The sequence below is a fragment of the Typopeltis vanoorti genome, chromosome 24 (assembly GCF_054136105.1).
Source record: "Typopeltis vanoorti isolate ZY-2024b chromosome 24, IOZ_Tvanoo_1.0, whole genome shotgun sequence".
Lineage (NCBI taxonomy): Eukaryota > Metazoa > Arthropoda > Arachnida > Uropygi > Thelyphonidae > Typopeltis > Typopeltis vanoorti.
In genome coordinates, this window is record NC_143572.1 from 86,799,373 (window position 1) to 86,812,936 (window position 13,564).

Consider the following 13,564-nt stretch of genomic DNA (forward strand, 5'->3'; position numbering starts at 1 on the left):
TTCACTTCTAATAATTTTCTTTGGTTTACTGGGAATCAGTATGCATTTTTCACAGTAATAGGATACATATCTGTTCATTATTGGAATTATCCACACTTTCAGGAATCCTACATTCATTTCTTTCTTTTTTTCTTTTTTTTTTGTCATCAGCTCTTCTGTCTTATCAATAATAGATATCTCTCATATGCTGGTGTTTTGTTGTACTGTAGATCAACAAAATAAATACTTAATAAATAAAAAAAATATATAAATGAATGCTTCCCATTTTTATTCAGGAATAGATAAAGTTTTACTGCATCTGTCATTTTCGAAGACTGGAATAAAAATGTTCTTATACCATGAAAAACTTTCCAACCTCAACAGATGCTAAACTGCAGAAGCAAGAAAAACAAGTAGCTTTGTTTATCCCTAAATATAGTATACAGAGACATTTAACATCTGCGTACTATATTTAGCAACAACTATGTTTGCTTACACTTGGATAAAGGATCAAACCAAGAAGATAATTTCTTGGTATCTTTAATTTAACAGGACCACTAAGTTTTAAATAATAAATTATAAAAATTAATAAAATGATTATTATTACAGTAAAAAGACTATATACAAACTTTAGATGTTAAACTCTCTTATCGTGTGTGTGTGTGTGTGTGAGAGTGATCCACACACAAAGATTGCAAAATTTATAGCAAATTGTGGAATCATGCATACATGGGCAACAGAGTTTAACAGCTAAAGTTTGTATATAGTCTTTTGGGAAGACAGAGTAAAGGAGGATAGATGTGGATGGAATGAATGAGAGAAATAAGGATTGGTTTGGTAAGTTTGAAGCTGGCCTGGCAAGTGATTCCTTTAGGCATGGCAGGAATACATTAGGTTGATCATTGTCCGTGATAGCATCTGTAAAACAGACCTAAGGCAGAAACTTGAATGTCTGAATGAAAAAATGGATTTGTGAGCAAGGAATCATCAGTTAGCCAGAGTTTCCTCTTCTGAATAGCATCAGACGATCTTAAAGAGAATATGGTTGAGTGGATTTGGGATTTATACATTGTTAGCAGTTGTACAGCCGTGAAGTAATTAATAGCTTAGAGGAAAAGTACTCTCAAGAGACCCTGTAACCCCTAGAGAGCGCGTCCCCTGGGTGGCAGATAGGGGAGCCCACCATGTGTGTGTGTGTACATGCGCGTGCGTTGTGTGTATATATATATGGTGGGGTGGTCCGAATATACTGAATAAGGAATCGTGGACCAACAGGGCCATAAGGGGCAATCATCTTGATTGTAAGGGAAGCGGTTCTCCCATGGACCCTTAGCTGGATCTATCCTCTCCTTCTTCTACTTTGAGGAAGACCCACTTACTTTAATCCTTCCTATAAGGCCTTATCAGCCAACTCTTCTTACTTTATGACCCTTGTGCTATTAGAGTACTCGAAGGCCATGGGGTCTTTTCATTTCTGGCCTTACAACTATGTCCTCTCTATAAACCTTACTATATTTCTTCTATAATCTACCCTTTCCCCTTCAATATACCCTATTCCTCCTATGGGTTTTAAATTCGGAAGAAGGCGAGTTCAGAAGCCTTAAGGTAGCAGCCCTACCACTGAACTATTCCATCGTCAGGCTAGTCCCCTGACATGAAGAACATAACCATACTTGTAAGCTGACAGAAACAGATAATCGGATTGAATCTATGGGAAACGACTCTGGAATGGAAAAGATAAAACGAAAATGGAAACGACAAAATATAATACACATAGCAAACTGGAATGTAAGAGGACTAGCATATAAAGAAATAGAATTAGACCATTTATTAAATGAAAGAAATTTTATTTAATTAAAGAAATTAAAAACTGAAACAAAAAAGAAATTAAAAGGAACTATGAGAACTGAAAATTTTAATGTGATATACAGTGGAGTCGATAAAGACCAAAGAGCACAAGCAGGAGTCATGATTTGGATTCATAACTCCCTTTCAAAACAGTTAAAACATTATAAATTATGGAATGAAAGAATAATAGAAGCTAGAATAAAAATAGATAGAGGCTATTTAACAATAATTGGTTTATATGCCCCAGAAGAAGGAAGAGAACAGGATAATATTGATTTTTATAATCAGCTACAAAACATATAATAAAATAAATAAAAATGATTACATAATTTTAGCAGGAGACTTAAATGCAAGAATTGGAAACACAAAAAATAATAATAATATAGGAATACATGGAGAACACACTCTAAACAGAAATGGTAAAAAATTGATTGACTTTGTAGTTTATAATAACCTAAAAATAATGAATTCCTTCTATAAACATAAAGACATACATAAATATACTTGGGCAGCAAGAGGATGGAAATCAATATTAGATTACTTCATATTAAATGAAAAGACATCAAAATTTTCACTAGATGTTAGAATTCACAGAGGATAAGAAATAAGCAGTGACCACTTCCTTAAAAAATAAAATTAAGATTACCACCTAAATGGCTATAAGTAACAAGAACAGAAAGAAAAATTGAAACATTTGTTTATAAAACTAGACTATTGAATGACACAAATGTACAATGGCTATATGAACAAAGAATTAACCAGTATCTAGATAAAATAAAACAAAATGAAGAAATAGAAATAGAAATTTCTAATATAAATATAAAATAAATATATAAATATACGATACTAAATGCAGCAGCAAATGAAAGCTTAGGAAAGACCAAAAAATTCAATAAAAGAAAAAACTGAAGATCTGGGATGATACAATCAAAGAAATAATCAAAAAGAAAACAGAAGCCTATCACAAATGGTTAAGCAGTAAAAGATTAGAAGATGAAATAGAATATAAAAGAATAAGAGCCATAGCTAAAAGAGAAGTCAGAAAAAGACATAGAGAATCATGGAATAAATTTGTTTCTAATTTAGAACATGATTTATATAAAATAAGACCCAATGTATATAAGATTTTGAAACACCTAAATGCAGATACCAAAGAAAACATAAAATTAAACACTGAATTGAAATTAGAAGAATTTCTAAATTACTACACAGAACTGTGGACAGACAAATATTTTAAAAAAGACAACTGGCAAACAATTAACCAAAATGAAAAGGAAATAACTGAAGAAGAATTAGAAATCAGCCTGAAAGAAACAAGAAACGGAAAATCACCTGGAGAAGATAAGCTAGGTTCAGAACTATATAAATAATGATTGAATCAACTTCTAATCCTACTCTTTTTATTCTCTCTGACTCTGCGCTTTGGAACAGCCTCTCTCATTCTGTCTTTCCCAAAGACTACTGTTATTTTTTTATATGTATTTTTATTTATATTATTTCTTCTTCCTCTATGTAGTATATACTGATGAGGTGATTTATTATATAAATCTCTTTTACTAACAATTATTTTTATTTTTGACTCCGAGTATCCCTATATGTTATTATATTTGCACAAAGAGTTCACTCCAATTGGTGCAATGACTTTAACTCACTCTTTCAGAATCCAACTAATCATTGACTCAAAACCTAGTACAAAATAAACACATTTAATAAAACTAAAACAATATATATACACTTCTAGCAATAATACATAACTATAACTACAGATTATATGGATCCAAGGCCTTATTTAAAATTATAAACTTACTCTTAAGACTAAACACTTTTTCTTTCACAATCACAAAAAAATGTTCATAGTCTTTTTCTCTTTCTGTTAAGGCTCTTTTCCAGAAGTTACAAGGCTCTGTACTTCATTATCAGGATCCTTTTCATCAATCAATATAACACACATAAAGTCTTCTTGACTATATCCTGTTTTCCTTTTAGTAGTAATACTCATCAGATCAGGCACCTTTAATACCTAAAAATCTTCTTAATCAATATATTTTCTAAACTTTCACTTTCAGGCATTCTTAATACTTATAAAACTTCCCTATCAATATTTTCTCTAAGAAAAACATTCACTTTAGAATGTAAGCAACAAGTTCTCCTTTCATTCACAATACTAAATTGACAGTCTTAACTTATTTCACCATAAAAACTTACAGTTTCAAGATTTCCTTTTATTCATTACTTATTTCTCCTTGAAACCTAATATTTCCACTATTCCCTTTTCGGAATACACTATAAAATATCTTCCGACTGCCACACACAAAAAAATATCAAGTTCCTTCTAACTTGAATATTTACCGGCCAAAACTTACAGTTTCAAGATTTCCTTTTTTATTCTTTACTTATTCCTACTTGAAACCTATTATTTTTACTATTCCCTTTTCGGAATACATTATGAAATTTCTTTTTGACTGCCGCACAAAAAAAATCAAGTTCCTCCCAACTTGAATATATCTCGGCCAGTTTATAAAAACTTACAGTTTCAAGATTTCCTTTTATTCCTTTACTTATTCCAACTTGAAACCTATTATTTTCACTATTCCTTTTTCGGAATACATTATGAAATTTCCTTCTGACTGCCGCACAAAAAAAATCAAGTTCCTTCCAACTTGAATATTCCTCAGCCAGTGTTCTAAAAAACTTCCGAACGCTCTCTTGTTTACAACTGTAACTTGGATACGCAACGCTTTCCTTGTCAGCTGTCAATCACACATCAAGTTCTCTCCGGGAGCATGCGCACTTCACAAAAGTCAGAAACTACGCACTGCAATAAAATGGCTGACTCGCTGTATCCATCAGCGCTAAAAGAAAGTCTTTCACAAAACACAAAATTCAACATTTTAAAATACAACAAACTTTCTTATAAGTAACACAAATAATCAGTTTAGTAAGTACTTCAATATTTTTACTTCTTTACATGTTACTTCTAATATAACATTTTCATAACGAGCACATCACAAGTGCAGACACTGCGTGTATGAAAACAAAACTAACAAGCATAATTAATACGTAAAAATATTCAGAATTTTTAATATGATTATTTTTACACTACAACCTTTAATTGTTCAAGGAACACATGAATGAATTCTTTTTCCTCCTTTGATGTGTTTTAAGTTTCAACCTTTTTTTGCATGTGTGTGTGTGTATTTATATACCTTAAAAATAAAGACATTAGAGGATGGGTGACCTTTGCATTCTTAATATTGAATCAGATCTCGTCTGAAGATCTGAGTATTACCAAAGCTAAGGGAAGGGCAAGCGAGATCATTCTTACAAGCATTAATACAGGACTATGTTTTGGTAGCATTAAAAACTTGGTTTTCTTCACTCCACTGGAGAATGGCAAGGAGATCAATTTTTAAAACATTCGTTGTTTCAATTCTTGAAGCTTGAATCATTTGATCACTATTAAGATTTCGAAATGAAGAAGAAGAATGGAAGGTGTTGTCATAATCAAAATTATGGAAAGAATTTGAAGTTAATGAAAGAAGCTGATTAATGTATAGGTGGAAGAGTGTGGATGGAAGTACAGAGCACTGGAGATATGCTAGGGTACCTATCTATCCCATTTTGAATGGTACAGTCTTGTTTCCACAAAAAATTTTCCCAGCATCCCTAGACTAACTTTTGGACAACAATATGTCCAGTTTTTCAATATCTGATTTCAAAGATGAAGTGTTTTCGTGTAATATTCATAAAATAAACAACTGTTGCAGAAATAAAGAGCATTATTATATTCTGATAACTTTTAAGTCATATATGAATTTATTTATATTATCAATATGTTAGATAATTTTCTTTTTCGAAAGCCATCAGTGATATTATAACTGTTGTTATATTATCAACTTTATTCTCATGAAAAGCCCATTCTTGTATGCATCCTATTACTGTTGGAAGTATTGCATAATTTGATTAATGATGATTTGTAACACATTTACAATTTAAGTTTTATGTGAATGAATTCTGTAATTATACAGAAATAAGATACATATGAAAATGGGCTCCTTTTGAACAATTTAATAGAGTATGAAAAACATCGCTACTAGGTTAACAACTATAAATTCAATGCTGCATTAACACAGTCATGAACTCCAATAATTATTTTACAAATTATTATTTTGAGACCTCCAGGGAGTCAAAGACTCATCGAGGGGGGGGGGGGGGGCTATAAATCACCCAAACCAGCTGTCATACCTCCTCTTAAATTTATTCATTACCCCTAAAGGCAAACTATTCCTCACTCACTCACTGCTTTGTAAGAGAAAAACCTAGTTCTTATCCCTTTCTTGACTGTGAACAAACTTAACTTCCATGGATGCCCCCGTGTTCTCTCCACACCTTCCATATCCCTGGAAGTTACGAAAGGAAACTGTGAGCAAGAGGGTGAGGAGTGGTTTCTTTGCATGGAGGGTGGTTGAACCATGGAATGCATTGCCTGATGGAGTGGTGAGAGCGAGAACGGTCAATGAGTTTAAGGAGTGGTATGATAGACTTTGTGTTTCTTAGGGGGGGGACCTCCCCTCGATGAGTCTTGACAGACTTTATGTTCTTAAGAAGGACCTCCCACGATGAGTCTTTTGACTCCATGGAGGCCTGAATAATAATAATAATAATAATAATATAATGAAAAATTTCATCAGATACTATCCTATAATACTTATTCAAAAATTTATAGATCTCTATCATATCACCCCTTTCTCCTGTTAACCAGAGTCTGTAATCCACATGCTCACAATCTGTTCTCATAATCTAAATCCCATAATTCGGATATAATCTTTGTAACTCTTCTTTGCACCCTTTCACAGCTTCTTTATCCTCTTGGAATCCGGGAGACCAAATCTGCACTCAATAATCCAGGTGTGGTCTTATCAAAGCCTTATATGCTAACATTAGTAGGAGAATATGAAGAGAGGAATCCCTTCTTTCTAAGTATTTCTATGCTAGCTCATTCACCTGTCCTGGAGATGTCACGCATAACCACAAGTTTTCTAAACCTTTTCGTGGCTGAAGGTTGATAGGGTGTGATATTGTGTGACAATGGCACTGCAGTAGCTTGTTACAGAGAAATTTATGCAGAAAAGAAAACCTGTGCAGACAAAGTTGGAAGTAATGTACAAATATTTACTTATTTTTAAAATAGATGGAAACAAATAGAGTCAGAATAATTTTTCCAATCTGTTGTTTTATTAAGTGAACAATTGATCAGAAGAGACAGCAAAGGCTAGGTACGTGGAAGAACTGTATGCTCATGTTTCATTATTTATTACAGTACTGTATACAGAATTTTTTTTTGTTTTAATTTAATTAGTATATTGTATTACTTCAGTATAAAGAAAGTGTAAAATAAATTAAAAATACAACAAAACAACACATATTTAGCATTCAAGCATGTTAATTATTAACACATCATTATGGTTGATATAGTGACTTCTGACTTATAACAGGATTATTGGAAGGGAATCCCATTCTAAGTTGAGGACTATGATGATGCATCATCACCATATTATAAGCCTTAACACATAGACGATGATACGTTATTTTATTAACCATGTATCAAAAATTACTTTTATATATATCAAGATAGCTCTCAAGGGTCTCCATATGTTTAACTTCCAGTAATGAGACTTTCATAAAAGCCCTCTAGAGGGATGAGTGTTATTGCAAACGAGGAGAGTAGATTCTTTTTCCTTCTGCTGAGGAAAATGACATTTCGATGGCTATCCGACAATAGTAGGAAAGAGATCTCCAGTATAATGAAGCAATCCAGTTAGTGCAATGAAGATCTTTTTTTAGATCACTCATGAGTGAACAGATTTCCCACTATAATGTATGACAGTGTGTGTCAGTAGTGGGGATTCATGTTATGCAACTAAATTATGCATATTAAATCTTCTGCAAAAGTATTTGTTTGCTGCAGTTACCATCAGTGGACTGTAATGATGAAATTTCTAATGTCATTCTTTCTGCCTGTTACTTGGTTATTTTTTACTCCTTTTTTATTCATTACATTAAGAGTAATTATGTATTATGGGAAGATTGTTAATATAACCTGTTATTTTTCATTAAATGACAGCATTGCGGAACGTATGATTTGAAAGTATGGAAGACTGGATGGGAGAAATCTGAAATCCCCCCCATTCCTTTCCTCACTAAATCAATTACTCATTTGATTGCATTTTGAATTCATTCATATGAATAATTGCAAACCTCCTCATGTCTTTTTCTCATGTGGATTTTGTGGAAGACTGTGTTGGACAATATCCATTGCCACTTCATGCTTAATGCTTTTAAAGTATGATCCCTAAAGTACAACATGGATTATAGGTGCCATGAGACATGTTATATAGTGCTATTATATATATTTAGGCAATATTGTGTACAAGATCTATTAATTAGAAAGATAGTGACAATGAACATTTTAGTTATAGTCATAATAAAACAAACATCTTGAGCATTTGATAACTGTATTTAATCTTCTAAGAAACAAGTTTAGCCAAGTGCATGATATGCCTTTAGCATGTTCTGCTATAATTAAAAGATGCAATCCCCCCCCCCCAAAAAAATATCACCTTTCATTATGGAATTTACAAACAAGATAGCCACGTTAGATCTGTTTGAGACAGGATGTAACATAACCCTTCTAAAAAATTTCACAAGTGACTTGCCACAAGGAAGATGGGGGAGGGGGAGATCTGTATGAACTTGTCAATTCTGCATAATTTCCTTCCCTGTGAAACTTTGAAAGGGGGCATAAAACAAAATTTTGCTGCATTTTTATTATATATTTTTGTGTATTTGTTTTTTACAGTAATTTTTATATAAATTTGTTACATTTAAATCAAAAGAAGTGTTGCCCATCTTGTGAACAGAGTACAACAACACATCAGAGGAACATCTAAGGATCTCTGAGTTTCAACAGGCATTGTTTTACACAACATGAATGCAAGACAGAAGTTGGCTGCTTCAATTTGTCTCATACATAAGAAATTTGTTTTTCTTTTGGGGAGGAGCAAATTTAAATATGAAAGACTGTTCCTAGAATCTGCCTTGGCCTTCAAGAACTACTCACATTTGAACAAATTTGGCTTGACACTACCTTTGGCTCAACAACCAAGAACACTTATCCAAGTTCAATAGGGACTTTAGACTTGCTTTTTGTTGTACTTCATTCTTACTTACCTTAAATATTTTAAATATTAAATAAAAGTTATTATAATTAATATGCAGTTGGGACTTCCTTAAGTAATATCATTATGAATAACCCACATATAAGCCTTAATACCACAAATACATCAAAATAATAATAATCATATATCATTATTTTGCTTTGAGTATAATATGATTTAATGCTTAGTACACTTTTATAATTTTTTTTTTATCTGTAAAATTACTAATCAGCTTTTTTGTGTGTGTTGCTCACAGCTTGAAAATAAAAAAGATGCCTTTTCACCTCAGTTACAAGAGTTCTGCTTAGCTCATCCTATAGCTGTGATACGTGGCTTGGCCAGTGTGCTCAAACTTGGTATGTAGTATATAAGTGTACAGTTGAATAGAGTATTTAATTTCATATTTAGAATTCTGCTTATATTTGTTATTTATATTAAACTGAGGATACAAATACATTTGTAGTTCTCAGTTTGTATAAAATGTAGCATTAGAAGTAAAATGAACTTCTTAAAGTTGTGTTCTTATATGTTTATAAACATTTTTAAATGTCCAAAACAACTGTTTAATTTTCATATTTACACCCCTGTTTTGACTTCAGCTATATACAAAACTGAGAGTTTTGTTATTAATCACATCATTAAAGCTTCAACAATTATGTTAATAAAAAAAAATTTTAATGTTCAAGATAATTAATAGACATTTGATTTTGTTAAATCTTGAATGAAGGAGAAAATTATTGTACTATATTTCATTCAGATTTAGCAAGTATCTAAACTCTCAGAGAAATACTTGTATAAGGGTGAAATTGATTCTAAAATAACAATAAAATCCATGAAAAGAAAATTTCCTTATGTATTATAATATTAAGTGTCTTTGTGAATACAACAGAGGTTGAAAATAGGTGAAAAAATGTTAGTATGCCAAAGTTTAGATCAAAGTTACAGAAGAGATAAGCGGATTAAAAACATGTCTGGAGGCAGTCACGTACGCAAAGTCTAAAAGGCGTGCGGGAGTTTCCCGTAGACACGCATAGAAGGAGCGACGGCACGGAGTGCAGAAGAATGCTGGGTAAAAACAGTGACGTAGTAGGGAGAATATCATAGCAGTGAATATATAGAGCTTGGCAACGCCAACTCAAGGTTCTTTTTCCATCTGCTGCAGCCAACAAGATTTGACTTGATGGACGACAGTACAGAACTTGATGGACATCGTCCATCAAGTTCTGGAATGGACGATGATAAATTCTTTCGGACCATTAATCCACAGCAAGTCTTCCCACAATTTTATTTTCTGGGGAGGAGACCGGCGACGTGTTTGCTTTCTTTAGCTATGTAGAAGAGTTAAGGAAGGTAGGTGGGCAGGTGGACTGATTTTCAGCTCCTCATCTTACTGCGTAGCGAGCTTACAGAGAAGGCAAAAGAACTTCCTGTATTCCTCTCCTATCTTGAAAGAAACTCTGGAAAATTCAAAATTTAAGTAAGAACTGATTTCTGAGTTTTCCTGTGTAAAGAGCCCCATCCAAACCTTGTGGAAATTTCACGGGTGTGCGCAGGGTGATGAGGAGAGTGTGACGAGTTACTTTAATAGATTGCTATCTATTACTTGATCTATGAGAGTGTCCTTGGAGGAGAAATCTCATCTTGAGTGGATTACTTTCCAGCAATTTAGATCAGGGTTATGTAATGAATTAAGGGAGGTAATTTACAAGAAACGAGCAAAAAACTTGGATGGATGTTATAAATTGGCTAGGGAGAGGGAAAGAGTATTAGAAGAGATAGCTCATGCTTCTCTAAGACGATTGTTACTGGAAGGGTCCGGTGCACAGATTCCCCTCTACTCAAGATGCCAGAACAATTCCGAATGCTCCGACTATGGAGGAAGCACAGAGTATCTGAGACCACTCGAATGCAGTCACACCTCAATGGAACAGAAAACGGAGATATTAGATCATCAGGAGTGCAGAAAGGAAGTGGGGCTAAACACTTCATTGAGTATAGAGCATGAGATAGAACACCTCCAATTAGTTCCACTAGTCGCTATGTGGGAGTAAACTCCTCTGTACAAAGTGTCCAACAGTGCAAGGGACGTGAGGAAGGTTTAGATTCATGTGGAAATAAAAGGCGCCTTTGCTGCGCTCTCTGATGAGTCAGTTGGCAGACCCAATTCATCTGAGATACCTTCAGAATGCAAAGTGTGGTTGTAGCAGAGGTAAGAGAACAGCTGCCCTTGTCCCTTGTAAAGGGGTTGGTTGAAGAGATCCCATGTAATCCTACTCGACACTGACTGGGGCTCACGTATCTGTAATTCCTATGTTACTGGTCAAGAAATTCAATGATATTTCCCCTGATGGCATCATTGAATTGCAAAGGCCTCGTTAAAATTACAGGAATTGCTAGGGTTGAGTTTCCCTCGATGATGAAGGTGAATGTGAGGCTTTCCATACCGTGTTTCCCAGTGAGTCTCTCGCATGAACTGCTGGTCCTCTCTGAGGTCGCAGATACAAGTGATCAGATTATATTGGGTCTCGACTTCTTGGAGAAGCATCATTTCATGTGCGACTTTGCTAACAAAACAATATCTCTTTATGGGAGGAAGTACCGACCAAAGTTTAGAATAGGGAATGAAAGGAAATTGAATGAAGCATTAGATATTGAAGTAAATTCAGAAGAGGGCTCAAATGAATGGAAGAGGAACTTGTTGCACAGTGCCATCAGTTTATCGAAGTCAGAGCAAGAAAGAAAGAAAGAACAGAAATCGAGGAGTTTTATCTTTTAATGTTCCAGCGCCATCCTAGCGTGTTCACGGAAGAGATTGGCTCCTTATCTTGCACTGACAGAGTTGAGCATGCTGTCCAGATCATGTCAGGCTTTCCCTGTGTATGTAAAGCAATATCAAACCCCCTTTAAGCACATGGATAAGCTACAGAAGTTGTTACAGGACTATGAGAAGGCTGGTATTATCGAAAAATCTAACTCCCAATGGAACAGTCCTTTCATTCTAGTGGAGAAGCCTAACGATAGCTTGAGGTTTGTGTTAGATTTGTGAGAGGTGAACAAGGTCACCAGACCCATTGACTTTCCTTTGTGCAAAATCAAGGAATTGTTGATAGGTCTGGAGGGAGCAAGATACTTCTCAAAGTTGGACCTGAACTCAAGCTATTTTCAAATCCCCCTTAGGAAGGAAGACAGGAAGTACTTTGCTTTCACCACAAGATGGCAAAAGTATCAACTTTGTCGACTTCCTCAAGGAGCCATGAGCTTTCAGTGCCTGATGAACTCCATCCTTTCAGACATGTTGGGGAAAGGAGTCATATGCTTCCAGGATGACCTGTTGATCTACTCGCCTGATTCCAAGAGAGATAGGGAGATTCTGCTAGGTGTTCTTGATAGATTGAGCGGAGCCCGACTCTCTCTGAAGTGCTCAAAGTGTCAGTTCTTCCTGAAGGAGGTCGAATATTTGGGACACATTGTAAGTGAGGCTGGGATAATCCCCACTCAGGATAACGTAACCGCAGTATTAAAAGCCAGAATCCCCACAACTGTAAGGCAAGTTCGGAGATACTTAGGAATGAACTCCTGAGTGTTCAAAGTTAATGGAGCCCATTGTAAAACTGACCAAAAAGGGAGTGAAAATTTACATGGGGGGGGGGGACAACAGTGTGCCTACCAATCCCTAAACCTAGCTTTGACTAGGCAACCTATCCTCACCTACCCTAAACTCAGAAAAACGTTTTACCTCTCAGCTGATGGCACCATTGCCTCAGTCTTGGAACAAAGGGAAGGGGAGGACTTTAGTCACGTCTAAAAGGCACGCGTGAGTTTCCCATGAACACACATAGGAGGTGCCGGGTAAAAACAATGACGTAGTAAGAAGAATATCACAGCAGTGAATATATAGAGCTTGGCAACGGCAACTCAAGGTTCTTTTTCCATTTTGTTCCTGTCGTTCCCGGAGAAGGAAGTTCGAGTGTGGTCAAGAAGGACGATGTCCATAGGTAGCTATGCGGTCAGACAGAGATCCAGCACGAGCATAGGCCTCGGCACAGCAGTATAATCAGCATAGACCGAGATGATATGCGGAACAACATGAACCAATCCTCGTAGACCAGCTTTGCCTACATCGAAGGAAGTGAATCATGAACGTATTCGCTAGCCAGTCCTTTAAAAAGCAGTAAACTGGAGGAAGAAACATCGAGCTGTAAGAATATAACAGATGATCGAAAGAGAAAGCCAGAGTGATCCTAATGCCTCGGGACTTTTTAAATCCTTTGTATATACAGGAATGTTAGATTGTAACGAAGATAGGAACTAATAAGTTATTGGACTTTCAAAGTGTAATAGGACTTTAGCATCTGATCCACATATAGAATGTTATAGCTCTGTGTATGAGGACTTGCAAAGTGTTGTGATTGAATATATAGTTTTGATATAGTCAGTTAGTTCCTGAGACCAAGATTTGGTAAATAATTACCTAACCTAAGAATGTTAAGTAATTAGAAGGAATTCATGATGTGTTTAGT

At 34.8% G+C, this 13,564-nt stretch overlaps 1 protein-coding gene across 2 annotated transcripts in view; it reads left to right on the forward strand.

Moving 5' to 3' along the window:
• Nucleotides 1–13,564, forward strand: part of Utx (Utx histone demethylase) — an 802,237-nt gene that overhangs the window by 666,108 nt on the left and 122,565 nt on the right. For both annotated transcript variants that reach the window (XM_090413874.1, XM_090413875.1), the window contains one exon: nt 9,301–9,400. In XM_090413874.1, coding sequence (XP_090270000.1) covers nt 9,301–9,400 — 100 coding nt within the window. The remainder of the gene's footprint in view (nt 1–9,300; nt 9,401–13,564) is intronic.